At 41.3% G+C, this 20,571-nt stretch overlaps 1 protein-coding gene across 7 annotated transcripts in view; it reads left to right on the forward strand.

The window, feature by feature from the left end:
* The window catches only part of ablim2 (actin binding LIM protein family, member 2), a 108,945-nt gene that overhangs the window by 13,908 nt on the left and 74,466 nt on the right, over window positions 1–20,571 (forward strand). For 2 of the 7 annotated variants that reach the window (XM_051944058.1, XM_051944056.1), the window contains exon 1: window positions 12,476–12,746. The exons of 1 other annotated variant lie outside the window; for it this stretch is intronic. In XM_051944058.1, coding sequence (XP_051800018.1) covers window positions 12,731–12,746 — 16 coding nt within the window. In that variant the 5' untranslated portion in view covers window positions 12,476–12,730. Of the gene's footprint in view, window positions 1–12,472; window positions 12,747–20,571 lie in introns of those variants that run through there. 4 more of the 7 variants (XM_051944057.1, XM_051944060.1, XM_051944054.1 and 1 more) reach the window with 4 other exon arrangements.

The raw sequence follows: 20,571 nt of genomic DNA on the forward strand, positions 1-20,571 counted from the left end.
TTTCCTTTCCTTTCCTTTATTTCCTTTCCTTCCTTTCCTTTCCTTTCCTTTCCTTTCCTTCCTTTCCCTCCTTTAGTTCCTTTCCTTTCCTTTCCTTTCCTTTCCTTTCCTTTCCTTTCCTCTTCTTATCTCATGTCTTCCACTTCTTTCCTTTCATTTCCTTTATTTCCTTTCCTTTCCCTCCTTTAGTTCCTTTCCTTTCCTTTCCTTTCCTTTCCTTTCCTTTCCTTTCCTTTCCTTTCCTTTCCTTTCCTTTCATTTCATTTCCTTTCCCTCCTTTAGTTCCTTCCTTTCCTTTATTTCCTTTCCTTTCCTTTCCCTCCTTTAGGTCCTTCCTTTCCTTTCCTTTCCTTTCCTTTCCTTTCCTTTCCTTTCCTTTCCTTTCCTTTCCTTTCCTTTCCTCTTCTTATCTCATGTCTTCCACTTCTTTCCTTTCCTTTCCTTTATTTCCTTCCTTCCTTTCCTCTCCCTGTGAATGAACCAATTAACCAGAATCACTTTGTGTTCCTCGTCTTTTCTTGACGACTTTAAAGCCGGACCCAGAATGTGGGTCAGACCAGCGATGCTTCCTTTTGTCTGCTGTTAATTCTCTGCTGCAGACTGGAGGAGAAACGTTTGGGAAGAAGATTTGCTTCACGTTGCGTCTCCTCGGGATCATTAATCCTGAACATCAGCTTTAGTTCTGAATCACGAGGACCACACAAGGACGAGAAGATCCAAATTTTAGTTTTAAGACTCAGGAAGCAGGCGATTCATTTTGTTTTGTTTTTTTTAGATATGCTAAATACACTGCACGCTTAATTACATACTGCTGAACTGCAGGGTGTTCCCGTTTATATGCATATATAATCACAATCCAGGGAGTATCAACACACACACACACACACACACACACACACACACACACACACACACACACACACACACACACACACCAAAAATAATGGGATTAAATTAGGCCTTCAAAGGGGTAAACTTTGGGTGATAATTTGCATATTTGGAAAGTATTTTTGCATAAATACAGCAATGAATTCTCAAATAATGGTCTTTAGCTACATCCAGTATAAAGAAATAAGGTTAAACTTAATTTAGAGACGGACCTTTCCTTCTAAATTCTCACATTTTCTAAGCATCGTTTGTCATGAGTATATTTTATTAAGTTTAGTTTTATGCATGTTTGATAAAAGTAGAGTTAAACTGATCATACTAGACGGTCGTTTTATACTCACTCTGCTCTGTGGCTCCTAGTTTCTCTTTTTAGCCCAAATTCTGCTCTGGCTCGCTATTTACTTTCACTCTGCCCTACTTTACCTGTTTTTCTACCAGTGTGGAGCTACTGTGTGCCCAACGCATCACTTCCTGCAGGACTTTTGACATTAAAAGCTTAAACACCGTCCTTTGCTGACAAACTCTGATATGTACCAAATGCTTTATTGAAAATTTGCTAAACTTAGCCAAATTTTTGTAAATGTTTTTTTGTTTTTGCTGCATTTTTATTGACCGTTGGAGCATTTTCACTTCAACATAAAGTTCTGCACCTCTGTGCATGTGACTTGTGCGTCTTTTTAAACAAAATCTGGTGCAAATGGGTATTTTTTTTTTGATCATTCTTAAATGAGACATGCAGAGTAAAGTGATTTGAATGAAATCTTACAGGTGAGTAGTTCAAGGACTAACAGAAAATTGGAAGTCTGATCATTCTTTCTGTTTTCACAGTTTCTGTCTCTGATAAATGGCATAATTTTGGTGATTTGGAGACAACACTCTTTCAGATCCTCCTGATATTCATTAGTTCAGTATTTTCATTAAATAAACAAAAAAATGCAGTAATTCCACTGAGTCTTTTAACTCAGCTTTTATCACTGAATGACCATTATATGTTTATTTTATTCGCCATTATCTGCTTAGTATGTGGCAGTTGTTTGAAAGGGTAGAAACATTCTTCCTGAAAATTAAGAAAAATAAAACCCTGCCAGTAAAGCTTTTTCTCCTCCTCCTCCTTCTTCTCTTTCTTCTCCTTCTTCTTCTCCTCATCCTCCTTCCCATTCGTCTCTTTCTTCTTCTAGTTCTTCTCCTCATTCTTCTCCTCCTTCTTTTTCTTCTCATTCTTGTCCTTCTCCTTCTCCTTGTTCTTCTCCTTTTGTTGTTCTTCATCTCCTTCTCCTCCTTCTTCTCCCTCTGCTTCTTTTTCTCCTTCTCGTTTTCTTTCCTTCTTCTCTTTCTTCTCCTCCTTCTCCTTCTGCTTCTTCTCATTCTTGTCCTTCTCCTTGTTCTTCTCCTCCTTTTGTTGTTCTTCTTCTCCTTCTTGTTCTCCTCCTCAGCCTTTTTCTTCTCCTTCTTTTTCTCCCTCTGCTTTTATTGTCCTCATTTTTCTTTTCCTTCTTCTCCTTCTCCTTCTTCTCCTCCTCCTTCTCATTCTTCTTCTTCTCCTTGTTCTTCTCTTTCGTCTTCTTCTCCTTTTGCTTCTTCTCATTCTTGTCCTTCTCCTTCTTTTGTTCTTTTCTTCTTCTTCTCCTTCTTCTCCTCAGCCTTTTTCTTCTCCTTCTTTTCTCCCTCTGCTTTTGTTCTCCTCATTTTCTTTTCCTTCTCCTTCTTCTGCTGCTCATTCTTCTTCTCCTCATTCTTCTCCTTGTTCTTCTCTTTCGTCTTCTTCTCCTTCTGTTTCTCATTCTTCTCCTTGTTCTTCTCTTTTGTCTTCTTCTCCTTCTGCTTCTTCTCATTCTTCTCCTGTTCCTTCTTTTCTCCCTCTTCTTCTTCTCCTTCTTCTTCTCTTCCTCCTCCTTCTGAGGAGATAAAGAGGGTTACGAAGGAAGACTTGGATCAGAAGACAGCATAAAGAGGTCAAAAAGCATAAATAAAGGATGAAGGAGAATCAGAGAGTTGAGATCAGGTGCAGGTCCTCCAGCATTTACTGTAGTGAGCTGGTTTCAGTCCAGCCATTCCTCCTTTTCTGGCCAGCATCCATCCATCCCTCCTTCCTTCGTTGCCATTGGTTACAGCCTCATCTGCACGTCCAATTAGACGCTACAGCTGACAGGGTGTCCTCTGTCTACATGTGTAATCTGGAGGGTGTTCCCCCATGTTTACATGCCATAAAACACACATACACACATCACGGCACCACAAACAGCAGCTTTCCGCCACTGCAGAGTTTTGAATTTATAGCTTCTGCTGCACTGTGTGTTTCGTTTGAGGGAGGGCTGCGTTCGAGGCAAACAGAGCTGAATAACACTGATGTACAGCTGCCTTTTTGCTGTCGACGATGCGCACAGCTCCGTTTCATGACATCCATTTAGTTTTACTCCATTCCCCCCCCAATCTTTTCAGTTTAGCAGATGGAAACTGGCAACATTATGTAAGGAAAAGACCCAAGCAAACATCAGGTTATCTCGTTTTCCATGCCCACAGCAGAGAATAATTCAGATGTTTCTCACACGTTGCATGTTTTCAGAACATAATCTGCAGCTTAAAGCCTCCCCCGGAACCCTTAAAGGAGCCTTTCATCGGTTCTATGATTTAAAGTCAGATGGGGATTATTACCGAGTCTGTTAAAACTCTGATGGATCCCGATGAGGGATTTTAACACAGTCCACTTTGCAGAAGTCGTACTTTTACATAAGAAGTGGAATTGCCTTCCGCTGCTTTTGCTATGGATGTTCATCGTATTTTTTGGAACTTCAGTGGTTTTGCTGCCGTTCTGTTTTGTCTCATTTAGATGCTTTGTCAACAAACTGGACAAGCTTATTGCTGCTGTTGCTCCACACTGTCTTTTATCTCTGCTTCCTCACCAATAGAATGTTAGCCACACAAACAATGGTGTTATTGGTCTTGTTTCGGTAAAAACTGGTCATTCTCAGGCGTTTCCTCTACGGACACCATGGAAATGTGTGACTGAAAATAACTCAGCAACCACAGACGATCCATAAGATCTAAAATTTCCCTTTGCGATGAAGTTTGCTAACTTTGGCGAGACCCTGAACTTTTTCTTTGACCAATACTGTGGTTTATGACTAAATATCTTCAACGACATTCCCAATCACACTGGATTTATGTTTCTAGGGGTGCTGGATTGATTTTACCATTACTGTGCTGGTCTGTGATTTTAATCCTGTCTGGAGTGCATATGGAAACATGCTAACACCAACACAGGCCCAGTATTTGCGAATTAGTTTCCAAAAACACAAAATTGAAGCCATCAGGAGAGCAAAACCCACTACATTGCTCCTCTAAGATTGGAACAATGCTGAATTACTGTCAATAAAACTCAACTCATGCACTTGACTTTAATAGCTGATTAGCCCAGAGGAAATGCAGCAGTTTGCAGTTTTTGCGATCATTCTTATTAATGTACTTCCTGTCTCCCCAAAATTCAATTCCTGTGCCATAAACTACATTTACATTTTGAAAGAAATGGATTTTCTCACCAATTGGGAATACTGTGACTTAGTGACTTTTATTTTGAAAGAGACCTGGGTTGTCGTCTTGTGTGGGGACCATTATTCTGAAATTACCCTTACTGTTTAGTTAAGTTTGGGGAAATATCATGCTTTTTGGCCTTTTCCTTGTAGCATAATTGCAAATGGTAATATTCAAAGTTTAATTTCTCATGAGCAGGTAACATCAATAACTTTGAAGACAACTCAAGAAAATGTTGAAGCATCTTCTTTCTGTCATTTTTTATTGGATTTAAGGAAGCTTATTTGCAAGGGACATCGGAGATCAATATGTTTCATGTCTGAATGTTAATATTTGACTGATTTATGACTCAGAACGGTGCAGTTTTCGACTCACTGCTTGCAGTATCTTTAACTGAAAGTCTCTGGGGTCCCCCTGGGGAGGCTTTTGGATTCCTCTTTTAGCTTTGCCAAGCTATGATGAGTTAAATTACCAAGGAGACCAGAATTATTAATCCCAGTCTTTTTCAAGTCTCTTAACTCTTTGCAGTGCAATTTATGTCACTTTCTTCTTCAGATATCCTTGTTTTTGACAGTGTGGGCAACACCTGAGTGCTTCCTTTTTCTTTATTTTTCCCTTCCAGTACAATAGTAAAAGAAAATGATTATTTTTTTTCAGGTCAGGTAGCATTTTGTTCCCTTAAAAAGACTTCCTTTTTTACATGTTTAAACATAAGCTACTTTTTTCTGAACCTTTTTAAACTCTGCTTTACTACATAGACTTGGATTGGGGTCGATGGTGCATTTCAGAGGCACGCATAGAGAGAGTGCTTTGGCGATCCTTCACTGGACTTCCTGTTTCTTTGTGTCATCCTTTATCCACCCCACCAGTACTCCCAGTGCTGATATGGTCACCTGAACCTTTGAAGTGAAGCTTTTTATTACAGTGTGGTTGACCTCAGTGTTGCAGGCTTGTCAGGCATTAACCTGCTATCTGATGACCCACTGAGTTACCACACTGCAGACCTACATATATGTAGACCTACATATATGTAACATGGGTTGGTGATGACTCTATGGGTTGATGCTGGGAGTGGTGGCCGTTATAGATAAGGTTCATCTGCCTGTTAGCTTCCTAGACAACCCCGTCTAAGCAAAGTTACGTTCCTAAACAAATAAACTGCATTCCCAGTTACTCTTTGATTGCAGTGTAATTTGAAATAAACGTATTGTGTTGACTGTGACATCCAGTTTGGTGTCCAGTTGCAAAGAGACAATTGGAAGGGCCATCGCTTTTAAGACTTCCTGTATGTTTTGTTCTCTGTCGTTGGTTTTTAGTCAGTTTCTAGCTAAGTTATGGTACCGAAACTATGCGAGTTTGTTTTGGAAAATGTGTTTGACTTCAGAAGGATAGCAGGTTTTGGATACTTTAAACATGGTGGAGGATTGGTTAAGATTAGGCATCGAAATTACTTGGTTAGCGCAGAGAAAAATGTCATTGTTTGAGGTAAAATGTGACCCTTTCCCTACATGTTTGAAGCTTGTCCTTCATTCTCTTTTGGGTTACCAAAGCGACAAGTCCAATGTGTGACTTGTTCGCTAAGAAGTAACAACAGTAGAGCAACAAATAAGGCATACGTTCTTAGCTTCTGTTGACATCTTACAGCTATTTCTAGAAGGACTTACTGAAGTTAGGACTACTTTTTAAACAATAGCCATAGCGCTAGTTGGGGAAATATAATATTCCTGTGAGGTGAGAGACTGTTAATGGGTTGCATCTTTTTGTGTTTTTTGTCTTGTCAGCTGTTGTTGCCACACCTCAGCGACTACTGAGGTATTCACACTATTAGAGTAAAACTGTTTAACTTCCTCCTGCACTTCTTCTGTAACCTCCATTTCACTTTGTCATGCAGGTGTCAGACCTGGAAATTCCATTCATTGCTCCTTTGTTTACTTGCACCCACACATAAAAGATCACGATTGCATTCCTCTAATTTCTTCTATGCAAATCTTGAAAGATCCGAGTGTAGCCTGGAGGCTTTTAGTTTGCATATGGGAAACCTTCAACACCGCTGGAATGAGTCCTCGTTGTCACCGACTAACTTGAGCATTTTATTGTTTATGCTGTAAATGCCTGAAGGAAATTGAATAAATTGCCACAGATGCGGATTTGAAGCTCATGTTTACACCAGATAGAGAAGTTCCTTTGGGTAAATGAACACTTGACCTTCTGGTGGCTCTAAGTGAACATTGTGGGGAGTTATCAGGCTGGAAAGCTCCAAAATTGAGCTTTGTAAGATGTCTGAACTTACCCAAGTTGTTTTGGTGCTTGAACTTAACCAAACTGTGACTAAAAATGTAAATAAACTGAGAGCAGAAATGAAAGTTAGTTTAAAAAACTACATATACGGGCAAAAATGGCCCCAAATGAGACCCGTATCATCAGCAAGTCTATCAATTTGCACTTTGTAAGTGGAAACTAGTGGCGCCACCACTGCTAACTGAGGTGTTAGCACAATGTATTGACTTGATAACAAGTAACGGGCATTTAATGGGCTAAAAGCAACCATGACAGGTGATTTAACTCATAGAAGATTCTTACAAGGGAATTCTTGAGTTAAAATGAATGGAAAATATGGGCTTTTTTGAACATCGTGCTAAATCAGTTCCCATTATCATGGAAAAACACATGGCTGTTGGTTGGTTTAAAGCCTGCAATGGAAAAGTGGGAGAGTGGGTTAAGATGCTGGATCCAGACAATAATTCACCCAAAGCATCCATTCAGCTGATGCAGGCCTGAAGCAAATGCATACCTTCCCTCTGTCTGTCTGTTTCGGTCCTTCCCTGCCCTTCTGTTCGAAGTTAACACAGCGTGCAGGATGACAGATTGGGCTGACAGCAGAATGCTACAGTGTGCACAAATCTGCCAGAACCTCTGCAATGTACTCTGCATGAAGGGAACAGGAAGGTTTAAAAGAAAAAAAAGAGGCTGTGAAGATGTTTTATGCTAAATTTAAGTCTATGCAGATATCTGTCTCCCTGCCTACAGCTGCAACACACGGCACAAGCTGAGCTGTTTCCTTTTGCATTGTTGCTCTTCTTGGTGCTGCTGTTGCCTTTATCAGTATTTGTTCCCATGACACGCTTTCCTAGAAAACATTGCAGAAAGTTTCAGTGAGACTTTTGCAAAGCTAAATCCAGATTGTCTTCCATCAGTCAGGAAAAGCAGCCGAGTCATTGTTTTTTTATTCAGTGTTTTTCACAATAAGAGCGCCGTTATCCAAAAATCTGCATAAATTCCTCTGACAAAAGCCAAAAGTGGCATTTTTATTGTCATGTTTGGCATTTTGAGCTCAGTCGATGCCATCATGCGGCTGTAAATTACATTGTGGCTTCGTTATTTTGGCTCGGCTGGAAGCAGCAGCGATCTGTTTTGGTCCCGCTTTTGGATTTGTTGTAGACGCCACTTGGCAGCTCTGGTGCTGGATGATTTGCAATGCAGATCTTGTGTCGTTTTTCTCCCGCACACACACGCGGTCCAGCATGCACGCTGTTCCTACCATTTACGAAGCGCTTCCTTTGCTTTGTGTTCCGGTGATGATCCGTCGCAGCTTCTGACGACGGCGACAGAAAGAATAGATGATGTGAGAGCGAGAAGGGGGGTGGTGTCAGGGACGAAATGAGGCCATGCTCAATGCTCAGTCCCTCTGGCATGTGTCTCCGCTCGCTGGCAATCAGCACAGTTTTTATACACTCCTCTGGTACATCCTGTCTGTTATTTTTGGTAGCTTTTTAATAACCTCCTCAATGGGCTCCTGCTGGTGTGAGCTGACAGGTTGGACACCATTCACCTGCCATGTCAGAGCTGTGAATGCAGCTCAGGCTGTGTCTGTCCTCTACCAGGGCTCAAGAGACAGTCTTTGTTTGTAGGCCAGTCCTTAACCCTCAGAAGCTGATACAGAAGGGTAGAAGAACTACAAATCTACCAGCATGATAGAAACAATAGGTGGCTTTCTACTGCAGGAACTCACGGCAAGTCCAATATAATGTGTGGCCTCATAATCAGCCCATTCAACCTTTTAGTTTCCATTGTGGTGGAGGATCCAGCAGCATTGAACACAATGGTACCTTCAAGTGCACCGAAACAATGGGAAATAGTTGCTACTGGGCAAAACTCCAGTTCCATGAGCATGTAAGAGATGAAACAATGAAGGTTTGTTTTGCAAGCCTGTATGGTGAAATTTATGTTGGAAACATGATGTTAGAAAAAAGACTGCTACTCAACAAGGGGCAGGAAGAAATGATGCCGGTTGTCCTCCATGAGTTTCACCAATCGGCAACCAAAGTGCAAATAATGCATCAAATGGTGTTCAGTTAGTAGTAGGAGTCATCGTCCAAAATAATTTGAAGCTAGGAAACATAACAAAGGTTGCTTGGGTCCAATTTTTGCCAACACTGTTCCCTCATAGCTACAAATATTTCTGTTATTCACAGAAAAGCCAAGATCACCAAAATCTGTAAGGTTCATCCTCTGAGACCAACAAATGTTTGTATCGAAGTTTGTGCCGGTGCATCATATAGAGATTATATTTTGGATAAGCAAAACCTTTTGGTAGCTCTAAGTGAACATTATGAGAATCACCAACGTCAGCAAGATGTACCCCCTGAAAACCAGGAGTACCCAACTTCAAAGCAGTCCACAAGTCACATAATCCACTTAACCCTTAAAAAGCAGGGAACGAGTATACTCGGTCCCGCTTACTCGTACACACAGCCGAAACCGAACATTCTCGGCTCAACACGTGTGACTTGTTTAGGATTCCTAATTAACATAAAATATGCACACACCCGTATGTTTAATACGGGTAAATTTGCTTATTTCAAATGATAAAGTCATATGAGCCGTTATAACGAAGACGCAATTACGAAGCTCTTATTGGGGCCGTGTACCAGCCGAAATTCAACATGGCGAACGTCTACGACAATGCGACCTCGCAAGACTTGATCGATATTTTTATGGATTAGGTGGTTTTAGTATATGTTTTAGTATATGTTCTTCTCCAGAAACATGGCCTTGTAAGGGTTAACAAGAGCATTTCTGTAAAAAAAATGTCATGTCAATCCATCCAAGATTTGTTGAGATATTTAAGTCAGTACCAAAGTTTCGCACCAATCAGTGGAACCTCACCACAAAATGGGTGACAAAAACTGGTAATATCTTGGAAGATCAACCTTAAGAGCAGTTTTAACAATGATTGCATCATATTTCCCCCTCAGGTCATCTGGTTCAGTCATGTTCTGAATGCCTGGCTCGGTGCCTAATGAGTCTGCCTGATTACCTCTCCGTTGTGGAAGTGGCCATTGTTTTTTGGGGGGCCCAGAGCATGGAAAAAGTCCAACATCATTACCATTAACCTCAGGTGACCCTGCGGCGGCTGAGTGACGAATTGGCTCATTGTTTGTCCACACTGTACATACAGTGTTCGGTCACATCACGCAACCATTTGTGTGCTTTGGCCGGCAAACTCGTTGGAGAATCATAAGGTACGATTAGCGAGTCAAGTCACGCCACAGAATGTGCCGTCTGAAGCCTTTCTATTGCATCATTACAAGAGCATTTGCAGAAAATGGACATCACCATCCATGTTATTCTAAAAATCTAAACAGGAGTCTTTTCAGTGAACATTATTTTGTCCACCCTCTCCATGTTCAGTGTGTCAGCTCTGGACTTACCTCGTTGGGTGTAAGGCCGGTTCCATCCCAAAGGCTAAGTGTTTCTGCTCCCTGGGTATCGATTAGATATCAGTTCAGATCAATAGGGAGAGTTAAAGCCAGTTCCAAATACCAACAAACACGCAGCAGCTCAATATGACGTCACTTTGAACGTAAATCAGATATCCAGAGAGGCAGTGGTAGGACTGTTCTCTAGATGCTAGTGTACTGACTGTAGTAGCAAGTAAGCCACTCCCTTTCATAACACTGAAGTGTCCTTTATTTTCAAATGGAAATACCGTGTCTATGAGTGTGTCACTGAGGATTTTCAGTTTGCACTTAAAAGAACCCTGACATGAATGAAAAGAAAAATAGAACATGACGCTTTTTACCCTGATCCCAGGTAGGGAATTTGATGTTTTGATAAAAGCAAAACCACTTAAACTTCATCACAACTGCTTTTCTGCAGTGGTTTCATGGCGTCGCCTGGAGAATTAGCACCAAAAGCTGCTTAAGTCATTGAACCAATTCTCAGAAGTGGAAGCTGAGTTTGTGAAAATTTGATTTGACTTCATGCTGGATATTTTTAATAGCTTTTCCCAACACTGAAGACTGATGCATGTGACTGTGAAATTCTTGGTTCATATTTGATTCCCAGCAAATGTCAAGCCACTCATCTGTAAACTCCGCTCTTAATGATTTTCAGTCATCACCATGGTGCTGGTTCATGTTCTGCAGCTCCAAGAGGAGCCCTGGAATTTCATAACCCACCCTTGTTTTCTAATAATGGTGATTTTAGTCAGTCTGTCCAAAAAAGTCCTTTATAAACTTCCTCTTCTGCTTTGGATATCAATAAATTTGTAGCCCCACCAATGTCCAAAGCACAGGAAATTAGTCAATACTAAGTCCTGCTGCTCATATTTGAGGTAGCTACATGTCTCTGAAGGACACTTTTGAGGGATACGTCATCGTCACATGCTGCACCCAACTCTCAGCCATTATTCTAGTCAGAGACTTCTGAAACAATGAGGCAGAGTGACTGATTGCATTCACCTTTACCAGAAAGCACAGAACTGTAAAGTTGGTATAATCGAGGAAAGTTATTCTCAGCTTGGAAAGCCACAAAATCATTAATCATCTTCCACTCTGACTCTCATTATCCCCTGATTCTTCACGAGTGACCTTCAACATGGGGCTCACAGGGTTTCAGCTGTATCTATAGGCTCCCCAATGTCGCGCATTGATAGACACTGGAAGCTTTATTAAAACACCTCCTCCTTGCCCAAGGATGAAAATCTGCTCAGGAAAGATGGCTGTAATTTACTGCAGCATCATTAACGTGAGCGGTTGAGGTGCTGGATTCAATCATCAGGCCTGACTTCTGCTGATTGGACGACTGTTGTGAAGTCATTATAGTCATGCTCTGGTCCTTTAAAAGATCTGATTCATCAATGGCTTAAAGCAGCTCCACAGCAGCCTTAGATACATCTTCACTTATCGTCAAACTCCTTAAAGTATCAAAGAAATTCATGTTCTGGACAAAACTAGTGGCCGAGGTGCTGCCACACCATGCTACGCTAACAATATGCTAATAGCATTTGTCATTATCGTGCGTATTTATTAATCAAGAGGTCAAACAGGTAAAAACTACATTCTTCCTACCATATACTACATACAACGGGCGTCTGCAAACTATTTTATTTGAGCAAAAACATTAGAAAAACAATGTTTTTTTTTTAATCAAATTGATCTTTGCTAAAGACAAATAGCAGGAAAAGTACCAGGTAACTTAGCGTGTAATTTAACAAATTCACAGTGAACTAAAGCCAAAAAAATGTGACATATTAGCAATTATTTATTGTCATTATTTGTATTGTTTTTATACGTCTGCTACCACGCATGTTTTTCTTTTATATTTGGGACAACGGATGGAAATTAGCCTAGTACTAAATCTGGCTTATTTATGGCAATCTTGTGTAAAATATCATGAGATTGGCGTTCATTAATACGCACGGTCCCGTCCAAATAAAATTAAAATAAATAAATAAATACATTTTTAATCAGAATTCATTTAACCTTTAATAATGTTGGCATTATTGATTCGTGCAGCTTTAATCTGTATAGATACTCTGGATACGGTGCTGATAAATAAAGTTTACAAGTCCGACAGGCTGACAAATAAACCCAAAATACTGTAAATCAAAGAAAATCCAAACCTATCAGACACAAGTTTGGTCCTCACTGAGCTGTCACTGTGCAGTTTGCTGTGGACTGGGAGGACTGGGACACGCCCAGCGACAGATTACCGAGAAGAGGTGTCATTCTCTTTGAGCTCCACATGCTTCTATTTATAACAGATAGCTGCAATAACTCAGAGAGAGAGAGAGAGGGAGATACATAGAGAGTCATATGACCTCCAGCTCATTCCAGAGATAGTGACGGACAGAGCTCTCACTCTGTGCTCTCATCTATTATTACACCGGAGTGTGCAGAGGATGTGTCGCAACACTGTCAGAGGACTCTGAAAAACATTTCTGGGATATTGTCTGTAATTATTACCTAGCCAAGGACGTAGCAATATATATATATATATATATCACACCTGGGAGCACGACTGAGAGACGATGCCAGAGGAGAAAGGTAACGCTGACCTTTAATAACCTTTTATAAGCTGTATGTGGCTTGTTCACCTGCTGGGAGAGAAGAGAGTTGGTCGTGAGTTTTTTTATCGTATCTGCTACCCGCTTATATCTTAGATTGCTCAAGAGAATTAGCCAGAATCTCCACGTGACACGAGTGCACTTGGGTTGTTTCTGTTACTTTACCTACAGCTGAACAGGCTCTGTTATGTAATCCCAGTTAGAAGCTTTGGGTTCTTTCTGTTTGAATGACAACAAGCCTGAGGTAGCGAGCTGAATGCTTATGCTGCAGGTTGATATGCCGCCCGCCTGCCTGGCTGCCTGCACCATCCCTGGCAACAACACTGTTGTCTTGGTCCTTTGCCTGCATCTCCAGCACTGGGAGCTCGGCCATTTGGGCGGCTTACAAAGGGGTGAGGGCCAGTTGCTAAGAAGAAATCACTATGATATGCCTGTAACTGTTTGCAGCGTCTCTGCTAGTGCACAACAAGGTGACCTTTCAGTGCTAATCATCTTTTAATTGTCTCTGCATCGGCGCTAAAATGTCTCTATGATGGCATATCGTAACAAACGAGCTTTTAAAGAACACTTTTGGAAGTAATTGTGTTTTATTGTGGCAGGACAGATAAGATTGGGGAATAAAAATGAAATAAACAGCCTCACATCAACAATATTAACAGTGAAATGTACTTGTAGCTATCAAAAAGTAGAATTTCTCATTTAGTTAAATGGTGCCTTAGAGTGTTTTTTTTTTTAACCATATTTCACAGCACTGGAGTTTTATAGCAAATCAAAATGAAGTCTTCTTCCAGAAATGCACTGGCATTAGTTTTAAAGCATTTTAAGACAGCGTCTGCCCTAAAGCATAGCTAGCATTGCATACATTTCTGTGGTAGACGCTTATTTGTATTAGAATACAGACAGTAAACTCTTTAAAGAGAAGGCATGATGCATTATATAAGGTAGCAGTGGCTGGTGACTGATCACCGCTTTAAGGAAAATATCTAATATGCTATTTTTCTGACCGACAATGCAAATTGATTTCTACTATATGTATTAATACATATATTTGTAGTTATTGTAGTTCAGTATTCACTATATAATAGATTTAAAACATGTAAATCAGTCTACATGTGCTTTGTAGATCTGGAGAAGGCCTACGACCGTGTCCCCCGAGGGGCTTTGTGGGGGGCACTGCGGGAGTATGGGGTCCGAGGCTCGTTGTTACGGGCCGTTCGGTCCCTGTACAACCAAAGTGAGAGCTGTGTCCGCATACTCGGCATTAAGTCAGACACGTTTCCGGTGGGTGTTGGACTCCGCCAGGGCTGCCCCTTGTCTCCAATCCTGTTTGTGGTTTTCATGGACAGGATTTCAAGGCGCAGTCGTGGTGGGGAGGGTTTTCGGTTTGGGAGCCTCAGGATCGCTTCGCTGCTTTTTGCAGATGATGTGGTTTTGTTGGCATCCTCAGACCGTGACCTCCGGCACGCACTGGAGCGGTTTGCAGCCGAGTGTGAAGCGGCAGGGATGCGGATCAGCACCTCCAAGTCCGAGGCCATGGTTCTCTGCCGGAAACCGGTGGAGTGTTTCCTCCGGGTTGGGGGGGAGTTGCTTCCCCAAGCGAAGGAGTTTAAGTATCTCGGGATCTTGTTCACGAGTGATGGGAAAATGGAGCGGGAGATGGACAGGCGGATTGGTGCGGCGTCAGCAGTAATGCGGGCGTTGTACCGAACCGTCGTGGTGAAGAGGGAGCTGAGCCGTAAGGCGAAGCTCTCGATTTACCAGTCCATCTACGTTCCAACCCTCACCTATGGTCATGAGCTTTGGGTAATGACCGAAAGAACAAGATCGCGGATACAAGCGGCCGAAATGAGCTTCCTCCGTAGGGTGGCTGGGCTCAGCCTTAGAGATAGGGTGAGGAGCTCAGACATCCGGAGGGAGCTCAGAGTAGAACCGCTGCTCCTTCGCATCGAAAGGAGCCAGTTGAGGTGGTTTGGCCACCTGATTCGGATGCCTCCGGGGAGACTTCCTCTGGAGGTTTTCCGAGCACGTCCGTCTGGGAGGAGACCCCGGGGCAGACCCAGAACTCGCTGGAGAGATTATATATCTCGTCTGGCCTGGGAACGCCTCGGGATCCCCCAGGAAGAGCTGGAAAGTGTCGCTGGGGGGAGGGACATTTGGAACGACCTGCTTCGCCTGCTGCCCCCGCGACCCGGCCCCGGATAAGCGGAGGAAAATGGATGGATGGATGGATTTAAATGTTTCATGGTGCAATTTCTATTTGAACCGATTATTTGTTCAGCCTTAGTAGCCTTTAGCATCAGGATATCGGCTAATTATTGTTAGCTTGTTGAGTTTAATGTAACTTTAATGTTATTATTGGCAGTAATCTTACATTTTTATATTATTCAGCGTTCCATTGCAGGAACTTGGGGCAGCTTTTAACATTCACTGATGTCATGATTCCAGCTGCTTTTTTCATAATCATTACATCATGACCTGTTAAATGTCTCCAACTCCAAAGAATGAGGCCAGCTAGTCCAGTGGCTGTTGCTAGTTCAGCAGCATTTGGAAGCAACAAGGTCAGTCTGACTTAATAAATCTACACGGAAACTGTACTGTTGTGTGAGCCAACGATTGCTCTTTCAGCTTTTTAAAACGAAAACTACCCAAAGTTGCCTCAAAATTGAGATTAATTCGCCATTGCTCAACTGGTCTCTTTCCTGAAGAAACACTTAAACTGTCAAACAAAACTAAAACTCAAACAGAAAAAGAAGATTATTGAGGGTTGCAATCAGGAAAGCAAGTTGATTGAGTCTGATTTTAACTTGATATGTTTTTAGGTGGTGTAGCCTGCAACACTGTATTACATTTTTAAAGCTGGTCATGTTTTAAAAGACTTGTTTTTGAGCCCTAACTGTACTTGTGTACATGTGCTTCCCACCGCCGACCTCTAGCCTGTGTGGCTGTAAAAAGAAGCTTCATAAACACACCGTAAATATTTCCTCCTCTTGTTTTGAACCGCCTTGTTAAAGCCAATCCGGTGTTAGACCTGTTCTGACTATATGTCGCGTTCTGTGACGACGCTCGTTAAAGTCTGGCGGGGAGGACACGCTAACAACACGTGTTTCTACACACAGACACGTCCTGCGGGTCAAATTGGCCCGTTTTAAAGTTTTAAAATGTGCAAAAAATATATATTTTCACAGTGGAAACTTCCACATTTTCAACATTTTTTGAGAAATTTTTGAACATTTTTTGGTGGAAAAAAAGAGAAATGTTAAAAAAATGTTTCTTTAAGAACATTCAGGAAAAAATGATGTTGATGTTTTCCTGAATGTTCTTAAAGAAAATACTAGAACTTTTGCTGATATATGTGGAATCACTGTAGATATTTTTAGGATTTTTTTTAAGATTTTTATTCATTTTTTAATATATTTACATTTTTTTAATTTCTTGCCAAATTTGTTTTTTTTTTAATGAAACTTTTGAGAGAAAATTTTAAGTAATTTTCTTCCTGAAGATTTTGCAAATTTTTATAAATTTGGAGAATTTTTTGTTAAATTTCTGGATTTTTTTCAGACAAGGAAACCACCATATTTGGTGCCATAAATGAGGACAACAGGAGGGTTAAGACACCTAAGCTTGACAATCCTGGTAAAATAGAGCTTAAAATAAGTTTATCCAGCTAATTTTAATATCTCAATATTCTTAATATCCCATCTTATTTCAATAAATCTTACCAAGCCATTTTTCACTTGTTCTATTGGTAGATTTTTTCACTTATTTCAAGGTAAAAGTTCCTTGAAATAAGTTTTTTTTTTTAACTTGTTCTGAGAGGGGCATTTTTTCTAGTGTGTTGTTCTGCACGTATACATGGATGCCTTTACAGGTGTTTAAGCTAAACACTGCCTCAGTAGGCACACACACACACACACACACACACACACACACACACACACACACACACACACACACACACACACACACACACACACACACACACACACACACACACACACACACACACACACACACACACACCAGTGGAGTGTCAGCCCCAGCCAAGGACAGCGTATCCTGGGCGTGTGATGTCATGGCTGGCGTGTTGTCAGCAGTCGCAACGACGCCTGTCACTATTCCAGACCTGCCAGTAAACAAACCGTGTGTTTACTAGTCCTACCGGTGATGGCATGTCAGATTAAGACACGAAAATGCAGCTGACAAAGAATGAAGGCTGAATTTGACCGTAGTTTGGAGCAAATGTCGTTCAAAAAGTAGAAAAAGTTGCATTTTGGGGGATTATTTTCCCCTGCGGATGAATACGCATGTAATGTGAGAGCGAGTATTTGGGGCAGCAGGACAGAGTATCTGGAGCGCTGATGTGTTTTTTAATAGTTTTTGGACAGCAGTGGAGCTCTGCGGCACAGAAACATCGGGGTTTGGACGCACATGCAGCAGTGATACGTTCAATTTGGGCTTTGTTTTTATCGGATTTGTTGCCAGTAATGAACATAAAACGCCATGATTTAGCTAAAATGTCTATTTTTAGAAAGTTTTTCCTCTGCCATCAGTTCTCCTGTTTTGTATTTTAATTTGAAACGTGATATTTGGGAGAGATTTAATGCTAGTCGAGATCAATGGCAAGTATTGGATGTTAGCAGATGAGCAGGACTGATGTGGATAAATGTATTTTTACAGCATTTTTTTGGCCGCTTGAGGTCAAAAACTCAAATACTTACCTATTCCCATCTTGAATTATTGGAGAGCAAAGCTTCAACATTCACTTAGAGTTGTGTTTTGTGTTCTTTTAGCTCTGTTTTGGTCTCCACCAACTCCTGAGAGAAATATCTGCCCTAACCTGATCTCTATGCTTGTTTTTTAATGAAAAAATGGTCTTCAGCAGCTGGATAGCTGGTTGATGAAAGGGAAACATTAAAAGCTGCCCATCATAGAAGCAAAACAACGAGCTGGACAGAGCTAAAACACCTTTACCAGTCACTACTTCATGAAATATGGCTTTTATTTTACAATAATTTCCCACTAAATCTCAATAATTATGCAACAATCTGCTATTGGGGTCACTCTGTTCTCACTTGCTGACTCTGTAATGTACCTCTATGCAGTTCAAGGTGCAGAAACGTCCTGTGGATGTTGATAATCTGCCGCGTTTGAATCCGACTGCAGCTGTACTGCCCTCTCTCCCGTTAGGTGTGAAACCTGCTTGGCATATGCCCGGTGTTTTTGCACCAGCTCCGCTCAAACCGCTGACACGCTAGTTTTCTACAGAGAGCCTCTATTCATGAGTCATGCTGTTTCTCACTGGGGCTGAAATACCGTAAACGGCCGGCAAAAACAAACCCAAACTCCTCTTTCATTCCTGCCCACACTGGCCTGTGTGTTCCTCCCCAATCAGCCGTCCTGGTGATGAACTGTTTGTTAGATTAGCATCTTTCGCGTACGTCGTCAGTGCACTCGCTGTGTGCACGTTTACCGTGATTTTCTGCTGCATCACTCCAGTCATATGAAGCCTTCTATAATTATTTCACCTCCGCAGGCTGGCGATGAAAGCAGCGAGATGACTTTCTTTATTTAGTGTCTCCTATTTTCATCTTAGAGACTCTTTCATCTCTGCTGATATGTCCCATTTAAACCAAGCATGATGCCTGGATCACACCCAAACAGCATGGCATGGAGGAATGGGAAACTGAAGCAAAAAGGCAACAGAAACAGTGTTTTTCTTTAAGAATAATATGCTTCATGTTGTATTTTTTAAGCTCTTTGCCTCTCTACAAGCCTAGAAATGCATCTCCAACTGGTCAATGTGGATGTAATTTCAAAAAATTTATGTATTTCATTGAATATTTGTTGCGTCTAATGAGCAAAACTTTGCTTTGTAGAATATTGGCTTTCTATAGGACTCCAACTAAAATCAGTGCCAGTGTCTCTATTCAATTTCTTCCCTAAAAAGACCATTAACGCAACAATTGCATCATTTATTTTGAGTTACGACAACAACTTACCAATGACCACTCAGTAATTTGTAGCTTAAACACCAGTCTTTAGGTTGATTGTTCATAAAAATGCAATTATTTTTAAGTGCACTGTACTTGATTAGCATAATTATGATGTCAGACTTTTAAGTTGGCGATTTTTTAAACTTGCATCGCTCCAGTGCTAAGTAAGTACTGAAGGAGACTTGGAATTGGAGCCTCATGGTGAACCAAAACGCAATTATCAAGGCATTTTCATTGAGTTTAGTTTAGTTTTCAATCAACTTATGCAGCAATCTGAGTTTAAATTACACAGAATGTTACATTTTTGCAACTTAAAAGATAAATTTGGATGTTTATCTTGCAACCCGACATTTTTTAAGCTCCTTTGGGTGTCGATAGGTTGTCAAAATATTGCCGTCATAGAAACAAAACCTTCGTTCTCCATCTGAGTGCTTTTCTGCCAAAGAAGAACACTCCGACACACACCCTAACACACTGCTTGCATGGGTTATCAGGTCTGGGACTGATCGTTTCGTTCGTTCTGGAACATGTCTGCGAGGAGTTGCTCCCATTTAGCCCGGATGCTTTATTCAGCCTCGGGCATCAGGGTTCACACTAGAGGTGTTTAAGGTCAGGGTTAAGTGAAACTGTGAGCACAAAGCTGCTTCTTTGTGGAACTTTCTTTGTGCACAAGGGCATGTTGAAACAGAAAGGGGCCATAAATGATCACTTTATTCGATAATTAGCCAAGACCAAGAACGTGACATAACATAGGTGCATCCTATGTATCTATAGTGTTGGATCCTATTTAACTGGACCTTGCACTGGGTTGTCCTGAGGCAAATGCATGGAAATGTTCCAGCAGAGCCAGCTGCAGGAACACGTGGGATTATATCTGTAGGCTGGGTGTCATCCACGTGGAGCAACTATTCACTGAGTCATCTGTCAGAGGAATGGCAGGAATCATATGTTTTCACACAAAGGCCGCATTCATTAGAAAGCACCACCAGTTGCCTCTTCCAGCTTCCCTCAGGGCTACTATTAAGGGTAATGATGGATTTCATAATGTTCCAGTGACTATTTTAGGTACTTTAATATAAATAGTATCACTAGCTTAGCGCTAGTTAGCTTCCAACATGTTCCTGTTTATGAGACGTGCCATTGTCTCTGTAAGGACTGAACTAACATCTGCCAAAAGGGAGGGAGGTCAGCTTTCTTGACCTCGGGGTCGGAGGTCAAATGCTGCACAGGTCAGGCTGAAGGTGTGACTGCACAGGTGGATGTTAGCGCTTCGACCGGAGCACAAAAACATGCAACTCGTAATTTCAAGGCTACATTTATTCCTGGTTGTTTTCCGTGTTTTTGCCGTCGTGACTGCACTCAGTGAACTTGGCCTATAGGCTCTCCTCATGTCTTTTTCTTGGCTTCAAGCGAGGATGAGATAATGGAGTGAGTTTTCTGTTGGGGTGACAGACAGGAAACTCTTAGGCAGTGAAGTAATGCCCATACCAAGGCGAAGCCAGGTGTGAGCAGCCTCTTAAAAGCCTTTCACATGCTGTTAATCATATTATCTTAAGTCCCGAAGAGGATGTGAATGCAACTAATAAAGTTGTCTAAAATTTATTGAACAGGTCTTTAAAATGTTGGAAATTGTCAGACTGTTGTATTGCTGGGCTAAGAGCATGCATTCAAGCACGACAGCACCACTTTGGTAATAAATCTAACACAAATTATAGTAGTCTGTAGAGGGAAAGTTGTGGTTTCATTACATTTCTGGCAATGTTGGTGCGAATGTAGTCGATGCTGGATTCCTATAGTCAGTTCTCTCTTCAG

Source organism: Acanthochromis polyacanthus, chromosome 23, assembly GCF_021347895.1.
Source record: "Acanthochromis polyacanthus isolate Apoly-LR-REF ecotype Palm Island chromosome 23, KAUST_Apoly_ChrSc, whole genome shotgun sequence".
NCBI classification, from domain to species: Eukaryota; Metazoa; Chordata; class Actinopteri; family Pomacentridae; genus Acanthochromis; species Acanthochromis polyacanthus.